This window comes from Mauremys reevesii, linkage group 10, assembly GCF_016161935.1.
Source record: "Mauremys reevesii isolate NIE-2019 linkage group 10, ASM1616193v1, whole genome shotgun sequence".
NCBI classification, from domain to species: domain Eukaryota; kingdom Metazoa; phylum Chordata; order Testudines; family Geoemydidae; genus Mauremys; species Mauremys reevesii.
This window is the reverse complement of record NC_052632.1, coordinates 61,191,848-61,218,265: the sequence shown is the minus strand read 5'-3', so window position 1 is coordinate 61,218,265 and position 26,418 is coordinate 61,191,848. Positions and strand designations below refer to the sequence as shown.

The 26,418-nt window shown below is 42.9% G+C and overlaps 1 protein-coding gene and 1 long non-coding RNA gene across 4 annotated transcripts; one reads left to right on the top strand and one right to left on the bottom strand.

Moving 5' to 3' along the window:
- On the bottom strand, positions 1–23,041 carry LOC120373644. 2 transcript variants are annotated; one of them, XR_005585623.1, is made up of 3 exons: positions 22,946–23,041; positions 2,193–2,338; positions 1–94 (listed from the first exon to the last, which is right to left on the bottom strand). It is a non-coding gene; the product is annotated as an uncharacterized LOC120373644 (long non-coding RNA). The 2 variants fall into 2 exon arrangements; XR_005585624.1 differs by lacking the exon at positions 22,946–23,041 and adding an exon at positions 16,988–17,109.
- On the top strand, positions 17,348–26,217 carry LOC120373643 (coiled-coil domain-containing protein 70-like). Of its 2 annotated transcripts, none has more exons than XM_039492333.1 (2): positions 17,348–17,520; positions 25,021–26,217. In XM_039492333.1, the coding sequence occupies exon 2, from the start codon at positions 25,162–25,164 to the stop codon at positions 26,104–26,106; it is 945 nt and encodes a 314-aa protein (XP_039348267.1). In that variant the 5' UTR covers positions 17,348–17,520; positions 25,021–25,161; the 3' UTR covers positions 26,107–26,217. The 2 variants fall into 2 exon arrangements, with proteins under 2 accessions (XP_039348267.1, XP_039348266.1); XM_039492332.1 differs by lacking the exon at positions 17,348–17,520 and adding an exon at positions 23,130–23,260.
- Positions 26,218–26,418: the final 201 nt, after the last annotated feature.

The following is a 26,418-nucleotide window of genomic DNA, read 5'->3' as shown; positions in this document are numbered from 1 at the left end:
CAGCACAGTAAATTACTTGGGAATATGCTCATCACCATCCATTGATCCTCCTGATTCCCAGTAGAGCGGGTAAGGCATAGCACTGCTGTTCTCACTTGGGCAAACACATAGGAAGAGTAAGTAAAAAGTAGCCGAATTTACAACAACCATGTTGATTCAGATACCAAGGCAACTAAACTTATCATTCTTGGTGTCTTATGGGCCTGTTGTGCTTTGTCCTGTCTTCCGTGGCTGTAATCTGTAATATCATTTCCATTGTTAATAATTGCAAACAGTATCTTGCCAGTGTCTGAATCAGCGTAGCTACAACTTTCTACCTGTCACTCCCTAGAATTGTAAAATATTAAAATTTCATTTTTGTTGCAATAGCATATTTCTATTGAAAACAATGATTTTTGCCATTTTCTAGCCAGCTCTAATAATAACAACCATTCTAATTAGCTGATAAGGACAACAGCTACATTTTTGATGTGTTTCTCATAGTTATGTGCAGCCATTTTGGGGGGGTTTGTTTGTTTGTTTGTTTGTACAAGAAGCTGAGTCTAAAACTATTAGTAAGTGAGAATGTCTTGTTTAACTGACATTTCAGAAAGTTGTTTCCCCTTTGCAGCTGGCTCAGGGATTTTTTTTTCTGCCTTTGAGCAGTGTTCAGGATTATTCAGGTGCCTATTCCCTATGTTGCTATGGGAAGTTTTATGCACTAGGTACCAAAAATCTGCTACCAGATATTTTTGATTTATAGAGCAAGCAAGTGCACACGCACACACATGGATCTCTCTGGGGGTCTGCTACCCTACTGGTAGGGTTTAATCATACTGCATCCATAACCCTAAAGGGAAAGAACCTTCTTAGACTAGAGAAGAATTTTATAGCTGTTGACAGTATATTTAAGTTGCATGGATGAATGGGAGTTGAAGACAGAATATGGCCCCAAAGAGCCTTTGATTATCAGACTAAAGGAGTCTGGAAATCATGGCACTTAATACTTTGTGGATATAACCTGGGTCTGAGATAGTCAATGTGATGCAAGCAATATGAATGGCCAGTTCCCATACAAGTTAATAGAAACTGGGTACTCAAATCCCCCTGGCATCTTTAAAAATCTTACCCGCCATGTACATTGTGCTGCACAAAGATTGCAGTAAAGTTTTAGATTATTTAATTAATCTTCAGCAGTGTATGTTTAAGACCTAAAGTTATTTTCACTGTAAATTGACATGATACAATCTAAATAACATGTTCTGCAATGTAAGTGCCAGAATTTTAAAGGCGGTTAGGCACTTTGCCATTGAAGTCAATGGGAATTGTGGCACCTAAATACCTTTTAAAAATCTGCCCCTGAGCTCTCTGGGTTCTTTGTTATGCATTTATACACTGTGTCACACAACAGGGCCCTGATCTAGGGCTGGAGACCTAGGCACTACCAAAATGCAAATAAAAAAGTCTCTTCCCATTAACACTCATTCATCCTATCTATCCATTGGATAAGTCATCAGTTCAGACAAGGGATCTGTGGACGTATCATTGGTGAGGAGACAAAGCCTTTGCAAAAGTGGGTCTGGAAGAGCTCTGTCAGAGGAGAGGGAATGGGCTTGGCAGCACAGGACATAGGGTGCTATCCAGAGCACAGGGGACAGAACGAGAAGTTCAGCAACTGGTGAGGACTGAATAGTGAGACACTCAACTATTGTCTGTGCTCTTAATTTGGGTCTAAGTACAGAATGAGTCCTGGTTTAGGAGTACAGCAGGAATGCATTGCTGGGAACAAGATACAGAGGTCAGACACGGTTGGGGTGGTAGCAGCGGGACAGGAACAAAGCCACACCTCCAACTGACACTGCATATTTCAATAGGGTTCCCCACCTCACCCAACTAAATAAATAAATATAGCTCAGTGGTTTAAGCATTGGCCTGCTAAACCCAGGGTTGTAAATTCAATCCTTGAGGGGGCCATTTAGGGAACTGGGGTAAAAATCTATCTGGGGATTAGTCCCTCTTTGAGCAGGGGGTTGCACTAGATGACCTCCCGAGGTCCCTTCCAAACCTGATATTCTATGACTCTCTTTTTAAAAAGCCTGTTGCCCTCTTACTGGTCGTGTTGCTGAGCAGGACAAAGCTGCCACTCTGGAAGATTGTGAATGACAGGTAATCAACTGCCTGATGATGTCCACATGGCAATTGGAGAGGAATACCTTTCAGCTAGTTTTCTTGAGGTGGGACTGTATATTATGTTGTCTTCCAAGCATCATTTCAGCAGGAGCTCCCCGCCAGTAGCCAGCTCTTCCTTTGTCATCACTTTAAGTGGTCATTCTGCTCTCTCCATGCAGCGGTCTTCTCCCTAGGAAGCAAATACAAGATAAGGTATCAGCCCAAAATATGCCATCATGCATTCTTCTGCCGATCCCTCCATACAACGACCCTCAGTTATTGTTTGGATTTATTTTAATGACTCCCATCCTGGGCTGATTACCAGACACAAAACAGATCTAGCAGTCTGTGGGAAAGCCCACACTAAAGTGAATGCTCTTCTTGTTACCTGCTTCCATTGTCTAATTACTGAAGTGCTTTTCTACATGCTGTGCTAGTGATGCTGAACAATAAGAATTCAATTGGTCTAATCTCAGCCAACAATTTTAAAGTTTTAAAGTAATTGAAAAGCCTGTCTCACCCTTTTTTTCACATATTACACATATCACAGATTGGTTTGCCCAGAGATATTTAGGGAGCCATCTGGCCAATCAATAGGTTAGCTGTGTTTGCCATTAATTTCAAGTCCATTTCAAGTCTCACCAACAAATACACAGGGTGTTATCACCCAGTGCTACTAATTGTGTGCATTCCCATGTCTTTTTTCTGGCAGACTTTCCAGCACATTTCTTGTGGCAATTCTCCTGTTTGTTTCCTGAAAATTTCTGAGATTTCTTCTCTTTCAAGTTAAATTGCTAGATGTATAAATTTAGCTCTTAGCTTCAACATGGAGTTGCTGGAGAATCCACAGGGGCATAGCTCAGATAATTGAAACTGCATAATAAACATTCAGCGTAATGAAATGGTGGTGTTGTAACAATAGGAAAACATCACAGAATACCCATATGACAATATTAAATAAACTGGCATTATAGCTCTAAGTGCCAGCCATTTGATTAGAGGCCAGGCAACAATTTCTTTGGAAGAGAAATTCTATGCTCAATGAGCTGTTCACTCTGTTAGTGAATGAAACTACTACACAAGCAACTGCCCATATAACAATATCTGAGCGGCAGACACTTTTGCCTGGCACAAGAAAACAAAACCATATCCAAGGATAATCCAGAATCAGAGACAGCACCCTCTTTATGTAATCTACTTCACAGCTACAAGAGTAGAAATAGTTTGACATGAAAAATCCCAAGCCATAGAACAGACACTAGTTTTACCATACATATGCTATATATTACAGGAGTGCCTAGACATCTCAGTCAAGATCAGAGCTCCATTGTGCTACATGCTATACGTACAGTCACCTGAAGGCAGTTCTGTCCTGAAGAGTTTATAATCTAAAGAGGAAAAGGGTAGGAAGGGAAATAGAAGCACAGAGAGATGAAATACCTCGCCCAAGATCAGTAGCAGAGCCGAAGAATAGAACCCACATCTCTGTGCCCTGGGCCAATGCCCAGTCCAGTAGGCCATACTGCCTCTATCAATACAGAGCAGGGCTAGTCAAAGAAATCACTCTGTATGTACCTGTGGGGATGTTATTATAAAGTGGTATTACTGAGCATAGGCTGGCCTTTAAGGATCAAAGCAAATACAAATGTATGGATTTTCCTTTTACTTACACTGGGGTAAATCAAGACCAACCTCCCTGAAATCAATGGAGTTACACCAGTTTTACACTGGTATGAAAGGAATATGAAGCCCCTGAGATCCTTCCTCCACCATAATCCACAGAAAGGATTACATAGATCAGAGAAGTCCAATTATATATCCATCTCTAGAGAATCAGATGCCAGCCCATCTGCATTTCTTTTAGGAAAGACCTCAAAAGCCACCCACTCCTGTTAGCCTGCTTGACAAAGTCTCATGTTAAGAGACATACAATTTGGAAGAAGGAGTAATCCCCTCATGGCCAGGACCTAAGCAGACTTCCATCAGCCCATCACAATGCCCACTGAGTGGGTCCACAGTGAGATGCAAAAGATAATAGAGCAGAAATGTCAGATATAATTGGGTAAAGAGGTTGCTCTTATTTTGCACTAATGTTTGCATATGCACGCACACACCTTAGTAGGCAGCTTCGAAAGAAAGTTCATTTTATCTCTTCTCCTTACTTTGTCCCTAAAGCAACCCCTTAATACCAACTTTCACAAAGATTTTAGAACTGGAATTTGTGTTTTTTAAAGTGTTTTAAAAATAGCCATTGGTTTCACTTTGCAGAGTCTTGCTCTAATATTGAGTCAAATCCAATGCTACTGTAACCCACACACCACCTGGATGTGGTGTTCTGTCCCATCTAGTGGCACCAAGACCACTTAGAGAGGGAGAGAGAAAGTTAAATGAGTCTGCACTACAGCCTTAGCCAACAGGCAGTTGGCTTTTAGCTCATGCAGTAGAGGCTTCTGCACTAAGCTCCAAAGGTCCCCGGTTCAAGGTGCAGCCACTTACAACAAGGCCATATTTGTCCCACTGGGTGCAATTCTGCATCCCAACTGATACACCCTCAGCTCTGGAACAAAGTGAGGCGAGAAAGGCAGCTCCATGCCACCACCACAGCTCCTAGGATTTGGGGAGTAGGGCTACCCTAAACTATGTTACCCATGGCCCCCTAAGGAAATGGAGGCCAAGTGGCAGACCAGCCTTACAAAATCTGCTGGGTTGGAATTGCCTGGGTTCACAATCCCATAGAGAAAGACTATATTGGGCTTCTTCATCTTTAGATCTAAGGCGACTTTTTAGGTCATAGAAATTAGAGCAAACGCGCATGAACTTCCAGCTTTGCAGTTTGGCCTGGAGGGCAGGACTAACCCAGGGAGATAATTACCTATTGCCCTTGACAGTGTTTCTAGTGACAATACAGGACACTTTTTAAAGTAGTTCCCATCTCTATTTGCTGCCTTCAGTTGTTAAATTGAATGGATATGAGATGGGGGGGTTAGAATTTGGAAACACTTAATCAGAGTAATTTTGATAATCTTCTAAAGTCTTTGAAACCATAGAAGGGAAAGTTACACAGGAAAAATGTATCTATTCCAGAACTCAAATCAGCTTTTTGGGAGGCGGAGGGACTGTTGATGAATAAATGTGATGCTGATTCGTGGCATGGAAGGACATTCTCTTTTACGAAAATCATGTTGAACTACTTTGTGGGGAAATGTGGTTCTGAGTGAGAGAGAGATAAATGTATAAATAGCTAGAACAGATTTTTGGAGAATAAGGCAATAAATCAAATCCCCATAAATAGCAGTCAGACTCATGTACCATAAAAGTGACCTAAAGCAGAGCAGAAAGAAATCACCTTTGGAGATCATAAGACTCTAAAACCAGACAGCTTCAAGAGGGCACAACTGGCACATGATTTATAAATGAAAAGGAAAACTGCAGTGGTAGCAGAAAAGTGAGGAAAATGAAAACAAGACTTTTTCACTTCAAATTTTTCTTGGAAATGTTAGCGAGTATGGACCAAATGAAGTCAACAGCGATTCAGAGGTCGTAAGACAGAAAAAATAGCCCGTTATTTTATTTTTTCATAGAAATTTTGCTATTGAAACAGTTTCTAATGGGAACTCCTTAATATGGGCCTGATTCAGAGAGAAGCATGGGGCCCAAACCAGCAAGTGGCTCTCTGAAGTCAGAGTACAAAGGTCCATCAGCAACCATCATCATTTATATGAACAACGTGTCATATTATACAAGTTATATTGGAGGCCTCCACCTAAATCAGGACTACACTGTGCACTGAACAAACACATAGTAAGAGACTGCCCAGAAGAGCAGTTTAATTTCAATAAACAGATGTCTGGTAGATGTGAAATTAAAACTAGATGACCAAATGAAAGTTTGCAATTAACTGAAGAACAAAACTCGGAAACATAAATGCTTCCAAGCTGTTCCTCCAAAACGGGGTTGAGGCACGTTGGTGAGTCAAGGAATTAGAGGAAGCTTACACCGTCACACGTCTTCTATCCTTCTTTTAAAAAACATGCCCCGCTCATGCTACAATATCGGAGCACCATGCAAACATTAAGGCATCTATCCTCACAACACGCCGGTAAGGAAGCCTGATACTATTACCCACAGAGAGATTAAGCATCATGCTCAAGGCCATGCTGGAAGTCTGTGACATGCTGGAACTGACGCCAGATTTCCCAAGTCCCAGACTAATGCCCAGCCACTGGCCCATCCTTCCTCTCCTCATTTTGTGAATTAAAAAGAGGCACTGAGTCTGTTGTGTTGTCACTTTAGCACCTTCTACAAAAACATTAAATCCGCTGTGTATAAAGAACAAATGAAACAAAGAATTCCTGGTGCTTTAAGAGGGAGGGTTTTATGAGCTGGTTTCAAACGATGTACTGCAGTGCTTACTGCAAAAAGTTGATGTATTTGCAGATTTCTTTTTGTGTTTGTGTATGTTTAAGCAGTACCTATGAGAGCTGTTGGTATGTGTAACCTGAACTATATAGTACTTGAAAATACAATAAAAATACCAAGGAATTCAAAATTAAATCAGAAACTGGCTCACGGGCCAAATTCAGCCCTGGTGTAAACTGGAAGTCCTCCATACCAGAATGTGGCCCACTAACTACATTTCCTGGATCACCTGCAGCAGACTTATTTTGCTTACGGTTGTTGGGATTCCCTCTGAGATGTTTTTCCACTCAGCATCCCAAGAACTTAGTTCGACTCAAAACTGTGTCACTCCGGTATCTTGGGCATAGAGCAGTGCTATGCTGAGTTGATTAGACTCAAACGCAGGGGGATGGATGAAGGATATATGAAAGATCCAGAGTTACACAGAAACCCTCTCCCTTTTTATATATTTATGCATTTCATTGCATTTACTATACGTTGCATCGCACATTTCGGGATTGGTTTGGTTACTGAGTAGGAACTAATCCCTGTACAGCATGTTTAATTACTAACGTTGAGCCAGGCTTACAATGGTGAAATTCCATCGTTCTCAGCCTCTCTTCCACTAATAAAACCATCCAAATGGTATGCAGTTCTGAGCTGAGAAACATGCGTCATGATCTCCGGTTTAGCTCCCTGATCCTGGATCTGTTTACTGACCAATGGCATTCACATTATGCAAGGCAAAGCATTGCCAGTCAGCACTAGATTCCCAAGCGTATATTTTACTGAGTAGCAAAGGTTTCCAGAGATTAATATTGTTGTCTGCACTTGCACAAGCTGCAGAGTATGAAGTTTAAAAGGCTCTTGAGAGGGAATGTAATGCTTTGCAAGCTCAGAGGTAGGTCAGCTTTTTATAGTGTTGCCAACTCTTGTGATTTTTATCATGGTGTTCAGAATATTTGATGTTTTTCTTAAAGCCCAGCTCCTAGAGTCGCCATTATGTATGAATCTCAGCTGTCATTAAAAAAAAAGTTTCTAGCTCTCATGGTTGCAAAGAAAAAGCTTGAAAATGTGGTCTGATTGTAACCCCAAAGGCTTAGAAAGCAGAAGACAAAGAAAATAAACTTAATTTTTTTAAAATTATGATTGGCTTAAAAAAATCTCATTATTTTGGGGACCAGTCTTATGATTATTGACTAGTTGGGGTTGGCTTTTACATTTCAGAGGTTCATTTCAATTGAGCACCCAAAAGTTTGGACACTATTTTAAATCCCCAAGTCCTGGACTGGAAATAGTGTGAGAACAAACTTTCCTGTGAAATGAAAATACCTAGTCCTTGTGTAGCACTTTTCACCAGTAGATCTCAAGGCACTTTACCATGGAAGTCAGTGTCACTATTCCCACTTCACAGGTGGGGAAATTAAGGCACAGGGAGGCAAGTGACTTGCCAAGGTCACCCAGCAGGCCAGTGACAGAGCCAAGACTAGAAGCCAGGTCTCCCAAGTCCCACTTTGGGTGATCTAGCCATTAGGCCATGTAGAAAATATCTCTTATGACAGCTACATTTTAAGGAAACAACACGACTGTCAAACAGACTAGGCAGAGAATGGTAATATTTTGTATGCAAGTAAATTACTTCTGAATTGATTTGAATTGAGTTTTGTGCAGAACTCTACTGTAAGTGATTATTGCAGTTGTCTGATAATCTATTTGAGATACAATGCTCTGGGAATACCAAAAAACTTACTACCACAAACACGGTTCATTTGCTTGTAAACTGGACTTCAATGATTTATGGGAGATGTACAGTGATTGGATGATACAGTAACTCCTCACTTAACATTGTCCCTGTTAATGTTGTAACATTGCTGATCTACTAGGGAACATGCTCGTTTAAAGTTGTGCAATGCGCTCTTGTAATGTCATTTGGCAGCTGCCTGCTTTGTCCATTGCTTGCAGGATTCTCTGGAAGAGCAGCCCCTCCTTGTGGGGATTAGAAGCATCAGCGCCCCTAAATTCCCTGTAAGCTATGTGGCTCGGCAGCTGCCCAGCAGCAGTTCAGCTGTCCCTCCCACCACTACCCTGCTGCTCCTGCCCTGCCCTCTGCCTTGGAGCTGCTCCCAGGAGCTTCCTGCTTGCTGGGGGAGGGGGAGGAGGGGTGCTGATATCAGAATGTCCCCCTGCTCCTGCCCCACCCCATTCTGTACCACCTCTCCACAAAGCGGAGGAGGGGGACAGGGCTCAGGGACAGAAAGGATGGAGCTTGCTGGAAGCTGTTGCTTCCTGTCTGAACTGGCTGATCTGCTTAAAAGGACAACTTACTTGAAGTGGGGTCAGTGTACTTAAAGGGTCAATGCAGGTCTCTCTCACTCATTCACACACACTCCCAGCACTTTGGAAAGTCAGTACCTGTGCAGCCGTGCATATGCTGTCCGGACGAGGGAGAGCTGCACTCCAGCTGGATAGCGTGGGCTCATCATCATGTTCAGTTTTTGCAGGGAAAGTGTTTATAGCTACTGCCCTGCATCTATTGTGTTTCCTCCCTCCTGCCTCAGTCCATGAAGCCTTGTACAGTGTGAGGCTACATTAACAACAGCATGTTAACCCTTGAGGGCCCAGCTGAGTGTTAGTTCGTCATTTAGCAGTAAGGCATTCCCTGGGAAATATCCCACCCTCTGATTTCACCACCTCAACCAAGCGTCACAATCATTAATTGCTGTGTACAATATTAAATTGTTGGTTTAAAATTGTTTAAAACTTATATTGTATATGTATATAATATCTTTTGTCTGGCCAAAAAAAATTCCCTGGAACCTAACCTCTCCTATTTACATTAATTCTTATGGGGAAATTGGATTTGCTTAATATTGTTTCGCACAAAGTTGCATTTTTCAGGAACATAACTACAACGTTAAGTGAGGAGTTACTGTACATGCTGAATGCATTGCTTCACAGCAAATATGCATTCCTTAGTCTAAAACCAATTATTCTTTAAGCAATCTTTTAATTTCACTTAAGCTCAGACCAGGCACCCCAGTTCTAAACAGAAATACTGGCGCTTTACTGTGTGCCATGCAATTTCATGGATTAGAGTTATGATCACACATTTTATTTTGAGTATAGAAAGAGGCAGAGAGCTTAGAGTCAAGAGAAAGAAAAGAACTTGTCACAGTTAACTCCATTTAAGCCCACTCAATATTGGCTTAGCAATCAAGATGCCAACCTAGGTGCACGCGTAGGTTACAGAGTTAGTAAACAGTTACTTTTCTTGGTAGGATGCCTCTTGAGTTTATCATCGGAGTTAAGAGGGGTTCTTATGTTTAGGGTGGCGCATGGTGCTGTCTGGCTATGTAGCAATCACCAGGGCATGTGAAACCTGGGAAAGCAATGGGCTAGATTATCAACCTTTTATAGAAGGAACAAAAGGCCAGCAGTTATCAGGCTAGAACTGCTATTAGCTCCTGCCTCGGGAGGAGATATAGCCCTGCTATGAAGCAATGACTTGCATGATTGCCAGCATTTTTATTTTCTTCAAAACATGCCACTTAATTCAATTTATCCTCCAAAGCCACAAGCTTCACTCTGCTGCATTTGCAAAGAAGAAAATTAAACCTAAAATCAACAGCTCTGGCCTTTGGCTCACTGTGATTTTCCCAGCAGTAGTAAGAACGTATGAGATGATAGCAACAGGAGCCATGCGAGAGCTCCTGATGTGTCTCAAGTTGCAGCACAAGATTACAATCTGCAATGATACCCTCACAGGAGAGTTTTAGTTCAGTCATCTGTGATTCCCGTCACAATCACCCTTAGCATGAGAGTGACCAATATATTATCATGCAGCTTTCAGTCATTGGAATAGATCACACACACCCTCTGTGAAAGAGAGCTATCTGCAGCTGAATGTCTCACGTGCTCTAGTTCAGTGGTTCTCAAGCAGGGGTCCAGGGCCCCCTGGGGGGCCACGAGCAGGTTTCAGGGGGACCGCCAAGCAGAGCCAGCATTAGACTTGCTGGGCCCCAGGGCAGAAAGCCGAAACCCCACCGCATAGGGCCCGAAGCCCCATCACCCGGGGCTGAAGTCAAAGCCTGAGCAACGTGGCTTCACCAGGCCCCCTGTGGTCAGTGATTTCTATTTCTGATGCCTCTCCTTTTTGTCCCCTTCCTTCTAGGACTGCGGTGAGAATACTGTGGGGGGTGGCATGCAAAGGCTAGCCAGTTTTAAAGACTTGCATTATAAGCCATGTATAAATGGGTTTTGTGTCTGCCCTCCTATGGAGGGAGGGGCCCTGAATCCCTAGTGGGTGATTCTGAGTATTTGCTGAGAAGAGGTTTCTGAGGGTTATGTGTTTATGTCACATGCTTTAACTAAAAGATACTAGAGAGAGGAAAACCTTGCATGGAAGCTCTGGTGGTTCAAGTGAACATACTGTGGAAGCAGGGGTGAAAGTAACTTAAAGGATTTACTGGTACACCAGAATCCTAAATGGGGCGTAGCCTCACCCGGAAGAGGTGTGGCCTCAACAGGAAGAGGCAGGGCCTTTCAAGATTTAAAGGCCTTGGGGCCCTGGCTGTGGCTGGGAGCCCCAGAGTCTTTAAATCACCCCAGAGCTACCAGCTGCAGAGGCAGCTTGGGAGCCCCGGGGCTCAGGGGCGCTTTAAAGGGCCCGGGGCTCCCCGCAGCAGCCGGAGCACACCGCAGCGGCTGGAGCCCTGGGCCTTTTAAATCACCGCCACGGAAGCTGGTCCAGTCTGGCACAGCGTACTGGCTCTTGCTGGTACGCCATACCTGACCGGACTGGCTTACTTCACCTCTGTGTGGCGGTAGATACTATAGCATTTGTTTCATTTAGTACAGGCTGGATACATATTTGGCCTATGTTTGGGTGCTGTGCCAGCCTCTCCTGGAGGGACCACTGCCGCCTGGGATGGGAGAGGGCCAGGGCCAGTTCTGCCAGCATGCAGACTCTGAGTTTGGAAAGGGCACCACACAATGGGAAGAGAGGGAGAGATTGTTCGGTGCAGCTCCTCACTCTTCCCCTCCACATGCCTTGTTGAGAGCAATCTGCTGAGCCTTGAGCAGCCAACGTCCACCAGCTCTGATTAAGTGTGTACCGGTCCACAGCACTGGGAAAGCCCCCTCCCCTAGGCAGATATGAAGGAAAGGGGAGATTAGGAGGAGGCAGCAGTGTTCTCCATTGATCCCCAGGTCCCATTTTCCACCCTATCTTCCCTACCTGCCTCCCACTGCTATCAAGGTCTTCTCTGATTGGGGTTTTCCTCCAGCCTTTACCAATCAGTGAATGTACCTGTAGAGTGGGGCTTCTGCTGGGCCCCTTCCCACAGTTGCCCTTAATGGAGACTTCCTCCCAGCAGCCCATACTGCCCCAGCTTGCCTGTCCCTAGAGCTTTAATAATTAAGTGAGGCATGAGGATGGACAAATAATTATGTAATCATCATTAATAGGGAGCCTTCATCAAGTGGGTGATGAGCTTGAAAAAAACCCTGGAGACAGAGGTGCCACTGCAGTTTATTGTCATAGAAAGGATAGGCTGCAAAGATTCACCCTATGCTTATCCCTGTCGCTTTACCCTGTGTACCCACAAGGAGGCAATTAAGATGCTCAGCTACCATTGTAATGAGAATGGACTCAAGTGCCCACCTTTAAGCAGGGCTTTGGAGCAGAGTCCAGAGCTGGAGCGTGGAGCAGCTCCGGAGCAGTAGGGTTTTGCCTGGAACTGGAGCGGAGCCGGAGCACAGCTCCAAAGCCCTGCCTTTAAGCACCCATGTTTGAAAATTTCAGCCTAAATGACTTGCCCAAAGTCAGAGAGGGAATCAGCAGAGTCTGGCTTAGAATTCAGGAGCAGTATCTGGCTCCTAGACCTGTGATTTGACCATTAGAACACACCCCCGTGCAGACCACAGCACTGCCACATTCACTTACGGCGGAGGAGCTGCGACATGAGTGGGTAGCAGTCAAGGGAAATGAGGCAGGCAAAAATCTCAAGCATGAGCCTCTCACCAGGATGATGCTTCATCATAAAGCAGATGTGATGGCTTGTTTTCAACCAGCCTATACAGATACCTATTGTCATTTGCTTTTGCATTTCAATTTAGCAGTGCATTAAAAATCCAGGAAACAGGACTGGACTACTCAACATGCAAGAGCTACCAAATGAGACACCTGTCAAAACTAAGAATTTTATGGCCTACCACCTTGACAGCATCCCTTTAATTGCATACTATGGCCTGGAGATGATCAGTGGTAATGAGTTAAAATTTCAGAATAAATTAAATATTAATTCAACATCAGATACCTCTGGGTGATTATGTCACTACTACCAAACCTCTTGGAACAATATGTTGCCACATAGAGCTGTCTGCCTGAAACCAGAAGCATGGGGAGGGAGACCTTTATTCAAACACATCTCAACTTCAGAGATCTTTCAGTCTGTGTTTAGATCACACAGTGTGAGCAGATTTAATGGGGGAGAGGAGAGGTTTGAGTTGATCTGAGCTGTTTTGCTGATCCCCAATTATTTGTGGTCCAATTTTCAGAAGTGGTGTTTAATTTTCAGTGCATCACTTCGAGTGCCTAATGCATTGGCCAAATTTTTCAAACCTGAGTGACTAATGGCCTAAGTGTTATAGGTGCTTAGCAAAGCCAGCTCTTGTTGACTTTCACTGGAGTGTGGGTACTCAGCACCTCTGAAAATCTGGTCTCTAAAGTTGGGTTCCTAAAATTAGAGGCTACCTTTGAAAATCTGGGCTTTGGTATTTTAGTAACATTGACTTTCACTTCTTGTGACACTTCAGTGTTAATTGGCAAGTTTTATTAAGTTGGTGGAACTAAACTAATTTACATCAGCAGAAAAGTTGGCCCAATCAGTCCAGAATTGCACCAATTGACTGCAGTGCACAGACCATGGTTCTACTAAAGTTGTTCCATGGGAAGAAAAAATTGTTTCCATAGTAGCTTGCTTTGCTGATTTTGTTGTGAGCTAATGGCTTTGTGCTAGGCAGCCCAAAAAAGGGCATCTCAAAGAAAGTGCCTGAAACTCTGGCTGCCCATGAATCCATTCAGCACCGTGCCCTATTGCACATGGAGTGAGGAGAGTACAAGAGACTGGGAAGAGAAGTATAAGAAGGGTTTTGTGCTATTTTTGTACTGTATATTTTTATTCCCAATTATTTCAGATATGAATGGAAAGGGTCAGAATCTTAATGTGCTCTCTTTTTATATCTTAATTGTATCCTAACTGTGGAAAAGCACTAAGAGGAGATTAAAGTGTTAGAATTGTTCTGGTTTGTCAGCAGTTGAGGAATTAGTTGGCAGGAGGAGGATAAATTTCTGCCTAGTTTTATTTAATGTAGCTGTGGGTGCTCATGTTGAGAATTTTGATAACTTTCATACGAGTTTGTTACTGCAGGTGATTTGCTAGGTATCGAGGTACCCAGAGCCAGGCAGCCTGTACCAGGGGTATACCTGTGAAGGGGATGCTTTAAAATTAAGTGGGGCTCAGAGCCACAAAACTTCCTCATTCATCCCAAACCATCAGCAGCTCCCATTCTCTACACATCCAGTTTCCCTCCCCTACACCACTCCTACTCCAGCTACCTTTGCTGGACTCCTTGGATTTTTCTGGTCTCCCCAAACAGACCTTTCCTTCTAATACTAGAAGTCCTCCTCCCCTTAATCTTCCCTTCCCATGCCCCACCTCTTGGAAAGACACTTTGGTTGACTAATTGCTGCAGAAGACCCCTGCAGAGAACTAGCCTTGAATCCTAAGGATTTTCCCTTTTTTTGTTCCTTTGGGGATCCAGATTCTTTTATATTTCTGTCTTCTTGTCTATTCAGTTCTCCTTGCTGTATGCAAGTACTGCAGAGGGATGAGATAGGAATGTGTATCCCCGTAATTCAAACTGAAACTGGCTGGACTCAGTGTAAAGTTACCAGTCTTGCCAGTGTCCCTTAAAACTTGTTACTTCCCAACACCTACTGCCCAACACCTATATCAAGAGAGGAGCTGGTGATCACTGCTATGGCCCCTAAATCAGGAACCATGATATACTGTCAGCTGCCCTCAAAGGGCATGCCTACACTACAAGTCACCCTACATTAGGTCAAATTACAATAATTACTGCAATGGCTGATGTCCACACTATCTTCCTTCTCTTGGTGGTGCGTGTCCTCACCAGGAGTGCTTCCAACTGAAGAGAGGCAGTGGAGAGGGGGCTGAGAGCCAGGGCTCTCAGCTCTGTGCAGCTCCCTGCCCGGAGCCCAGCTGCCCCCCACCCCTGGCTGTTATCTTCCTGCTCCCAGGCGAGAGCAGGAGAAGGGGCTAGCCACCCAGGGTTCCTTCCTGAGCAGGGTCGCAACCTCTGGCCAGCTCACTACTGTGGTTTCCCCTTTCAGGGGGAGCAGATCAAGGTTCCTGCTCTCCAGCAGTCTTCTGCTTCATTGCCTCACAGTGTCACTTCTGCAGTGACTGACAGGGGAACCCAGGCCCACCCTCTTCTCAGGGTTCTGCCTCAGGGACCCTCTACATAGTAGCCAAGGTCCATTCCCTGCAACTCGCTGCCTTTCCCTGAGCCACTTCCATAACTCCTGATTTTCTCCACTCCACTGGGTTTGCCAGTTTTTTCCCTCTCAGGAACTAACTTTCGGCAAAGTGTCTCTGCAGCCCCCAAACCCGCCTCTCTTTTCCCAGGGAGTAACTACAGCTTTTCCCAGCTGTCCCCTTTTGTTGCCAGCCTCCTGGCTTTTGTAGAAGTCCCACCTGTCCCTCACAGGTGAACTTCTCTCTAATTAGCTGCCTCCAGCCTAAAGTTCCCCTGCTTGTAGCCCAATTAGCTGATTGGGCCCACCTGGCCTAATTTAGCTCTTGCAGGGCTAGTGTGGAGAGCACACTCCATCACAGGGTGTTCAACCAGATCCCTGAGGAGCAACTAAAACTATTTCTACAGCAGTAAAACTGAACTGACTAGAGAGTGATTTGGCCCAACTAGTGAATCAGACCCTAGTACCCACAGTGTTTCACAAAGCTGCATTAAGCAGATTTCCTTGAAAACATTGGGAAGGTGTGTGCGGGGGGGAAGATAGTGAAAGTTAATGCACTCACCCACATTCATTTCTGGGGGCTAAAATGGACTCAGCTATTGAAGTTGTAGCTAACCAATACCCTGCTTATCAAAGCAATTCCATAAACCTGCAACAGCCCCGTTTCACCCCCCTGCATGGCTTGGATCTCCTTAGCAGAATATATAGAGACTAGCCTTCTGTGAAGAAGGGAAACATGCATTTTTAGTGCATATTGATGTTTGTTCACACTGGCCTGCGGTGGTGTAGATGTCAAGCCCAACCACAGCCAAACAAATCGGAGGTGTTATGAAATCTCTGTGCTACTCATGGGTTGCTGCCAGGTCAGCTAGTTTTGGATTAACAGGTTTTAATTGCCTCTGAGCTCAGACATTGTGTAGTCAGGAACAGGAACATCAAACTTCCTAGCATATAGTTTGCAGAATGCAGAAAAGGTTGGGAGAGAATTTTAAAAGGGTAGCAGAAAAAAAGAAAGAAAGAAAACGATTCAGAAACATGGTATCTCAAATTTTGGCCTTGTTATAAGAATGCATCCCATAACACAGCATTTCTAATTGATGTTTCAAAATGCATCTCTGGAAGTACACCATGTGTTAGTCCTGATGCTATATTTTACATATGCAAAATAATACTTAGCTCTTACAAAGTACTTTCCATCAGTAGATCTCAAAGCACTTAGGAAGGAGCTACAGCAAGGGAAACTGAGGCACAGGGAGGGGAAGCAACTTGCCCAGGATCACCCAGCAGACCAGTGGCAGAGTCAGGAATAGAACCCCTGACCTCTTGCACTGAATGATTCCTTGAATTTTTGTTGTATCATCTGATCACTTGCCAGACTTTGGAAACCTACAAAAATGAAACTAACAACTTAGCAATGTGCTCTGGCTTGGCTCTTCTGCATCCAGTCCATTCAGCACCTTCAAAATGTCTGCTTTGGGGTGGGCGAAACAGGAGAAACGTAGGCCAAATCCCCACCAGTAGTAAATCCGCATTGCCCCACTGATTCAATGTGAAATCCTAGCCCACTACAGTTAATGGTAAAACTTCCATTGACTTCAATGGGGCCAGGATTTCACACCAGGCTTGTAGGAGATAAGAGTGCCTCAACCCCACTATTTTCCTTCCTGTTTCCCTGGGGGATTCAGACATCTGCTTGGGCTCTACACTGGAAATGAGGAATAGCCAAGGAGAACGTCTGCCAGTGTTCTGCGGTGTTGGATCAGGAGAAGGTGTGGGTCAGTTCATTGTTCAGACAGTGGTATGATAAGTGTTATTTTCAACATGAGACAGATTTTAAAACATCCCAAAAGCTGGTTTTATAATTCAAGGTTTACAACTCACTTCTAGTTTAGAGTGCCATTTTCATGGTACATGTAATAAAACCCTCAACTAGGAGCTTCCAACCCTAACACAGACAGACTCCAAGCAGGAATTAAAGCCTGCCACAACTGTCTGCATCATCCTGAGGAGTAACAGCAAAAGGAACCCAAACCTACGCTGGCAATCCTGGCATCCTTGCCTCTCATACACTTTCATCCTTCCCTCCCACAACAGCTACCATGGGGACATGACACATCATTCAGTGACTCCTGTGACAATAGTGTTGCAAATCAAACTGAGACATGACATCACACCAGAGGTGGTGACATAAGAAGAGCTCATGACACAGCTAGCTGACTGAAGAGCAACACATGGGTAAGTTACATTTTATTATTTTGGGGGTACCTACAAGTAATGGGGACCTACAGACCAGCATCACAGGGGTTGATCCATTCTAGCACCCCCTATTTTTAACCAATCTGGTACTACAGCAATCTGCATCTCCCAGCCCAACTCTCTGGCCAAGTCACATTTCAGACTCAGTCCCCTTCCAGGTAAGACTAGTAAGAGATATGTGGAGAGATTCACAGAAATGAGGAGGGGGGAAATAAGAGATTGGAAGTAGAACTAGGTGAAATTTTGGGAGCTAAAAGTTTATTCACCAACAAATGCAGTTTTGAGTCAAGGAAAACTATTGGCAAATCCAGGCCAATTTCAGCAAATAGTGTTAGCTGGAAAAAAACGGATTTTTTTTTAAAAACAAATAAATGAGACTGCTTTGTTTTGACATTTTTAAAACAAAAAACCAACTTTTTGTTTCAAAGTGAGGTTTTCCTTTGAAATTGAGCTTTTGTTTAAAAAAAAAGGTAAAAAATACATTAAAATTAAAAAGAAATAAATAAAGAAAGAAAGAAGGGGGGAAATCAAAATGCTTCATTCCACCCCAATTGTTTTTGTTTTGTTTTGGCCACTAAACCAAAGAATCAATTATTCACTCAGCTCTAGTTAGAAGAGCCATATCTAAAATAGAAGCAGGAGGGACTCTGGGAAGGAGAAAAGTTAACTGTTTAATTTGAGAAGGAACAGTATATTGAGCTATTTTAGTCTCACCAATGAGCCAACCAACCAACCAATTTACTGTGCTACGTATTTGTAGGTAAAAAGACCTGATTCTAAACCATACTAATCTCTCCCATACACTTTGGAATCTAAGAACATAAGAAAGGCCGTACCGGGTCAGACCAAAGGTCCATCTAGCCCAGTATCTGTCTACCGACAGTGGCCAATGCCAGGTGCCCCAGAGGGAGTGAACCTAACAGGCAATGATCAAGTGATCTCTCTCCTGCCATCCATCTCCATCCTCTGACGAACAGAGGCTAGGGACACCATTCTTACCCATCCTGGCTAATAGCCATTTATGGACTTAGCCACCATGAATTTATCCAGTCCCCTTTTAAACATTGTTATAGTCCTAGCCTTCACAACCTCCTCAGGTAAGGAGTTCCACAAGTTGACTGTGCGCTGCGTGAAGAAGAACTTCCTTTTATTTGTTTTAAACCTGCTGCCTATTAATTTCATTTCGTGACCCCTAGTTCTTGTATTATGGGAATAAGTAAATAACTTTTCCTTATCCACTTTCTCAACATCACTCATGATTTTATATACCTCTATCATGTCCCCCCTTAGTCTTCTCTTTTCCAAGCTGAAGAGTCCTAGCCTCTTTAATCTTTCCTCGTATGGGACCCTCTCTAAACCCCTAATCATTTTAGTTGCTCTTTTCTGAACCTTTTCTAGTGCTAGAATATCTTTTTTGAGGTGAGGAGACCACATCTGTACACAGTATTCGAGATGTGGGCATACCATGGATTTATATAAGGGCAATAATATATTCTCAGTCTTATTCTCTATCCCCTTTTAATGATTCCTAACATCCTGTTTGCTTTTTGACCGCCTCTGCACACTGCATGGACATCTTCAGAGAACTATCCACGATGACGCCAAGATCTTTTTCCTGACTCGTTGTAGCTAAATTAGCCCCCATCATGTTGTATGTATAGTTGGGGTTATTTTTTCCAATGTGCATTACTTTACATTTATCCACATTAAATTTCATTTGCCATTTTGTTGCCCAATCACTTAGTTTTGTGAGATCTTTTTGAAGTTCTTCACAATCTGCTTTGGTCTTAACTATCTTGAGTAGTTTAGTATCATCTGCAAACTTTGCCACCTCACTGTTTACCCCTTTCTCCAGATCATTTATGAATAAATTGAATAGGATTGGTCCGAGGACTGACCCTTGGGGAACACCACTAGTTACCCCTCTCCATTCTGAGAATTTACCATTAATTCCTACCCTTTGTTCCCTGTCCTTTAACCAGTTCTCAATCCATGAAAGGACCTTCCCTTTTATCCCATGACAGTTTAATTTACGTAAGAGCCTTTGGTGAGGGACCTTGTCAAAGGCTTTCTGGAAATCTAAGTACACTATGTCCACTGGATCCCCCTTGTCCACATGTTTGTTGACCCCTTCAAAGAACTCTAATAGATTAGTAAGACACGATTTCCCTTTACAGAAACCATGTTGACTATTGCTCAAGAGTTTATGTTTTTCTATGTGTCTGACAATTTTATTCTTTACTATTGTTTCAACTAATTTGCCCGGTACCGACGTTAGACTTACCGGTCTGTAATTGCCGGGATCACCCCTAGAGCCCTTTTTAAATATTGGCGTTACATTAGCTAATGTACCCCCATATTGTTATGCTTATAAGAAGCACATGGGATCTTTTTTCAGGGAAAAAGGCAATATGCCACATTTATTGAGAATACAGCAGTTAGCATATGCTTTTCAGTCACACACACCCCACATAGTCCTGCCAGTTGATGTTTATAGTTACCAGTCCAGAGTCTGGATCATCAAACTAGTGGCCAGCCAGATTGGTCACAGAGGGGAGCCGGGCTCTGTCAGTCATGACCTGATGCTCCTGGAGTTGTGGCAAGATGAACCCAAAGTCCCACTGCCAAGCACCCTGTTCTTATAGTCTTTTTTCTCTGTTGAAGTCTATGGATTTTGCTGTGTCAGTTTGTGACCAGTTACTCCTTAACTGGTGTTATCTTTTGATGTTAACATTCCAAAACACCTCTGAGAGGGTCACCCTGTCCTGGTTTCGATTTAATCAATTGTCTTGTCTTTAGGGGTGGCAGCCTCCACCTCTGGGTCGTCAATCTGCCCTTCCTTAATTATGGATGTGCATTGATGGTTCTCTGGTGTCATTAACAGGGCCAGCTCCAGGCACCAGCAAAGGAAGCAGGTGCTTGAGGCGGCCAATGGAAAGGTGCGGCACCTCTGGGTCTTCAGCGGCAATTCAGCGGCAGGTCCCTCACTCCCTCTTGGAGGGAAGGACCTGCTGCCGAATTGCCACCGAAGAATGAAGCGGCGCAGTACAGCCACCGCCTAAGTGCTTTTTTGGGAGGGGGTGGCATGGCAAAATCCTGGAGCCGGCCCTGGTCATTAAGTCTCTTCACTCCTTCCTTGACCATCTGGCTATAACAATGGCTTTCACACCTTATCTTTTCCTGATGCATACATTCCTCATTTTGGAAAGGAGTATATGGTTACTAAAGAGATTAAAAAAGAACCTTACACAACTTAGTTTGCAATGCATACAAGAAGCAAGACCTTATAGCAAATACTGTAATGAAATCTTATCCGAAAACAAAAGGTGACCATAATCAGCTGTAAAGACTATTCTGGTCTATTCCTGCCTTGAAATCAAAAAGGGTGGCTGGCAGGATGATCAAATAATACATTAATACATACTACATTATTATAACTGTCAATCATTATAATCTCTAATACAAATATAAAATCCTACTCCTACAATATTACATGGTCTTTATTTGTTTGCTGCAAATGGGTTTCATATTTATTAATTTGCTAAACAGCTGTAGTAAATTCATAAATTTTAAGGCCAGAAGGGACCATTATGATGATAATTTAGTCTGGCCTTGGGCATAACATAGGCCATCAAATTTTACCCAGGAATTCCTTCATCAAGACCACAAAATCTGCTACAGCATATCTTTTAGATGCTATGTCAAGGCTCCCCAGAACTACACCTGTATACATTATGATTCCCTTATAAATTAGACTTTCCATATCACAAAGACAGCCAGCACAATGGACAAGCTCAGAAAGGAGGCTAACAACTACCACCAAAGAGAATGGTCATCTCACCCTAGGGTGTTTTCTTCAGGATGGGATGGAGGGATGATAGCAAGGCAGTGTAAAAAAAATTGCACTGACACTGTCCTTTCTGCACCAGACAAAACTCCTATTTCATACAGGGTGAGGAGGATCAGGCCTTAAATTCACACCAACTATTTTTATGTAAAAGAATTGAAGGTTGAATTCATCAGCAATTCCATCAGTTAGTTTGCTTAATACTCTGTTACTTATTATTAGCGTTCATAAATTAAAATACAGAGCTCTGCTTTTAGTGATTTTATAAAGGGATGACAAACAATAATTTGATAAAGTTGCTTAGTCTTATTTAGCTTCTTTCTAGCCCTCAAACGTCATAACTAATGCTCCTTTTATGATTATTTTGTTCTATAATTTGACTCTGTAGTTGCTGTAGCAGAATATTGCTTTGTCTAACAAGACTACTGATGGACTATGCAGCAAGTTTACCCAGGGGTTTCCCAGTTGGCTAGATCTTCTCTCCACCTTGCTTCCAACCTAATGGATCGCTTGAAGGATACGATGGGCCTTGTTATCAAAAACCTGCAAGGGAAGGTGGTGGCCTTACCAGAGGCAATCCAGACCCTTCAGGAGCACAATGTAAGAAGACAAAATCACAAGGCATTATGGGAAAAGAATGAGGATATGATCAAGGCCTTCCAGGAGAGAAACAAGGCCTTTTGGGAAAAGAACATGCTCCTCTGGACAAAGAGTATGAATCTCTGGGAAAATGTCAAGACCATATTAATGGAGGAGCTGGAGCTCTGGGAAGAGGACCTAGACCAATGGAAAAATGAGCTGGGGCTTTGGAAGAAGGAATTGGACCTCTGGGAGGAGGAACTGGGATTCCTTGCAGAGTAAGAATGGCCACAGGGAGGAAGAAAGAGCCAGTGTAAACTAGTATATTGCCCCAGAAGCCAAAAATTGTGGTTTTATGTGTGTACAATAACTCGTCTTCTTGAGCTAAGAAACCTAATAAAGTATTGATTGAGTTTCAGCATCTCAAGCATCAGAGTGTTTTACATCTAGGTGTGTTTGTATTGCATTCATTCCATTTCCTTGTTTCCATTTCTGCTCTCTTGTGTGAGGGTCAATGTCACACAGACACTATTCACCAACTCAGTCTCTGATCCTTTCACCTGTAAAAAGAGTTAGTGGGGTCTACTAGAGCTTAGTTCTCACGAGGGAGAATGTGTAACCACCAAATTGCTCTTCATCCTAATACAATTAAACAGAACTGTTACAGTGTCAATTATTTTCTTACATACAATGCACTGGAGGTGATGGATATTACTGGCTAATTTTCTTTTAGAATGCAAAAGACCTTATTGCAGCAAATGTGCTGGAGGCTGGACGAGTCATGTCTACTTGGCGATTTCTAAGAACAGGTTAGACAAACACCTACTTGGTCCTGCCTCAGCACAACTCGAGGTCCCTTCCACCCCTCCATTTCTATGTTTCTACTTGTGCTCCTCCCAGCTTCCATCTCTTTGCTTTTTCTTGTGCTCAGAGCCCAAGGGCAGCCGGACACTGTCCCAATACCACAACGTGCAGGGATTGGCTCTTGGAGCATTCCCGAAAGCCAGATCACTTCCCTTTCACTTCTCATGCTCCTAGATAGAGCAGGTCAAATAGGGAGAAAATAATTTGTGCATACTTATGCAAAGCCATGCATTGAATTCACAGTTCTGCATGGCTAGTGTGGTCAGCTTGGAGTCCTTAATTGGACTACTTACTAGGTGTCTTGTGGAAATGTACATGAATCTTGCCTGTTTTAGTAGGAATGATCATCCATCCAAACTGTAGGGAAATGTCATTTTGTTACGCTTCAGTTATCGAAGCAGAGAGCAAAACCAATATCACGTGACTTCACAATCACACCACACGTGCCAAATAATTAAGAAGCTGCAGTCAGTCTCTGCATTCTGAGATGGAACACTAAGGGTTCTGGATCTTTTAGAACATTCTCATCTTTAGGGTGCATGCACTAATTGCCATGACAGCACTATCCATAACCCAAGAGACTTCAGCAGAGTAGAGAAGAAGAGCAGGTCAGTTCAATATAAATAATACTTAATTACAATTCCATGTCAGGAATGGAAGTTTTAGTTAAGAATTCAGTCTGAGGGGTTAAGAAAGACAGACATTGAAGAGAAGGTTAATTTTCCAGCAAAAAGGGCCTCGAAGCATTTTTTAGCCTTTTTTCCCTTTCCCTAATCATGGAAAGGTAGCACCACATAGGGCTGGTAGTAGGCAATTGTGCAAACAATCTGCTGATCACTCAGTCCATCTTGGGAAAGGCATTTCTGATCTATGTTCATAGTAGAGTGAACTCTGAAATGAAATCTCTCCACTAAACTTTTGGAATCCCTGTACTCATTTGAAAGAGCATCAGAAGTGAAGGAACAGGGGAGATTTTCCTGGACAGACAATATTGAAATAAAATCCCTGTGTTTATATATTATTGTTTTTTACAAGTAAAATTCAGCTCTGTGAAAAGAGTTAGCACAAGGTATTCACACCGCTTCAGTGTCACTAATCCTGCAACATGTGCCCATTGAATTCAAGAGAGCGCTATCCAGATGGACTGCTGACTCTCTGCACTACACATTGCAGGATCAGACCCTTTATCCCTATTCTGTGGGCCTCAGTCAGAGCTAAGTGGTGCATCCACCTGGGGCTGGTTCTCTTCACAGGAGAAGATTTCTCCTTACATTTAGATAATTCAAGATATATTTGCTGTACCTTGATGACATCGATGATTTAGTATTTTTCCAGAGCTGTTATAAAAATATTTGCGCTCAACTTATTCCAAGTTGTTTCTTCTCATCACCTACAGACAATGGGACATTACTGGAATTGTAGGTCCATTTTCCAAACATCGTGGTATTTTTTTAAAATGTTGAATGCAGAAATTAGTTTCAACATCTAAATTACAAGTTGTTGCATCTTAAATTATTTCACACATTTTTTTTATATAAAGACAACATGTGTAGTAAATATTTTTGGCCTTTGTGCAGCACATTCATCCTGAGGAATTCAACATGCTTCAAAACATTCATGAATTCATAATCCTCACAAGCACCAATCTGGGTATTACCATCCCCATTCTGACGTACATAGAAGTTATGAGGCAAATCTGCTAGTAGTAGCAGAGATTTTAACTGGCCTACTTGCAGATTAAGATACATCCTATTCAAACTGAGTAAAGATTGTAAGATCTCAACCTAAATTAATTGTTCAATACAACACAGAATGTAAGGAGCAGATCTGGGAAGAGATCCCAGATTTCCTTGCACAGCATCATCAGCACCTACAAGACTAGTTTTCCAATACTTAACATTAAGAACCACAAGGACAAGAAGTGCTAATAGTATGTCTATAAAAATATCAGCTGTAGCTATAATTTCCTTTAATCAAGTCAGACCCCAATTTTTAACAATACCTTTTCAAATCTGGCTACTTAAATTTATGCTGGTCATGTTAAGGGCCAGTAATTTAAGGGATTTTATTTTATAAAAAGTGATGGTAAGAAAAAAATATGATACAGAGTAGTTGTGTACACAAAATTTTCAAAAGGGACTAGTGATTTGGGGTGCCTCAATTTTTCAGTGCCAAATTTGAAACATCTTAAAGGGGCCTGATTTTCAGAGAGTGGCTGTTCAGTACGTTCTGAAAATCAGGCTCCTTTAAGAAGTCTCAAGTAGGACACCCAAAAGGGAGGCACCTTCTCTAATGTACCTTAATTCAATCCTATAAACTTCATAGCTAATGCTACTTGTTTGATTTCTATTTCTATTTCCTGCTTTAGTGGTCCTGCATGAGCCTTTTCACAGACACCCACCTGCTCAGCTCCTCACACAGGCTATCAGCTAGTGCTCTGTACAGCAGCAAATTTGTGCTCAAGAGGTTCCTTGTTTCACCCAATCATCTCCAAATTCAGCAGTGACTGATGGACCAGAGGAAGCAAAAACCAGAACGAGGGTTGGACTATAGCACCTTACGGGTCAGAATAAACAATGAGACATCTGTCTCACATAACGCAAAGCAGGAGACCAAGAACCGTCTGGCACCCTTTACTAACCTCCGCAAGAAGCACCTCAGCAAGAATCTGAAGGAGGAGAAAAGAGCCTTACAAGAAGAGATCAAGGTCTTTTGGGAGGAAAATAAAAATTTCCATGAAGAGATCAAGGCCTTTCAAGGGGAGAACAAAGCCAAGGCCATGGGATTAGAGATTAAGGCCTTCCGAGAAAAGAACAAGAACTTCATGGAAGAGATCAAGGCATTTCTGGAGGACAACAAGGCCTTGCTGGAAGAGATCAAGGCCTTCCAACTGAAAAAGAAAGCTTTCCAGGAACAGCTTAGCACCATTCAAGAAAAGATTGAAGCTTTCCAGGAGAAGATCAAGGTCTCTGAGGAGGAGATTGCGGTCTTTGAGGAAAGGAATGAGGCTTTCCGGGAAACAATCAGGGTCTTCCAGAGAAAAAACAAGGGCTTCCAAGAAAAAAATAAGGCCCTGCGTGAGAAAAACAAAGCCTTGCAGGAAAAGAATGAAGCTGCCCAGGAGAGGAACAATACTTTCTGGAAGGAATACAAAGCTTTCTGGAAGAAGGACAAGGTCTTCTGGGAGGAGGATATGGCCATCTCAAGGGATAAAATGGCCCTCTGGGAAGAGTACATGGCTTTCAGGGAGAATGATCAAGACCTACAAGAGGAAAAAGGAGCTCTTTGGGACATGGTAGAAGTCCTGTGGGATGAGAAATATGCCCTGTGGAAGAAGGTACACAGCCCAGCAGGAGAAGAACTATCTCAAGCTGCAGAGAACAATGCTGATGGTGATCATGGTCCAGCTGTACATACTATGACAAACGCTCCAGAGGGACCAAGGCAGGTCTAGAGGAGTACCTTGCTGCCAAGCACGGGGTTCCCATGTGTACTGAAACACACATATATATTTGCTCCTTTGACCTCAGAAGCTTAATAAAGTCCTGATGGAGCTTTAGGAAAAGGAAGCGTCAGAGTGTTATTTTACCCTTAGGTATGTTTTTATTACATTCGTTACCTTCAGCTGTGTCACAGTTGGACTGCCGGTTGGGTGAAGTTTCCCATAACCAAAATTATTTACTGTTGTTCTAAAAATAGTTGAGAATTGAATACACACACACATACACACACGTACACAAAAAAACTTCCTTGCAGGTACAGGTTT

Bases quoted from the DNA above. Each gene is read 5' to 3' on its own strand.
- LOC120373643 (XM_039492333.1), top strand. From the start codon at position 25,162: ATGGACCAGAGGAAGCAAAAACCAGAACGAGGGTTGGACTATAGCACC.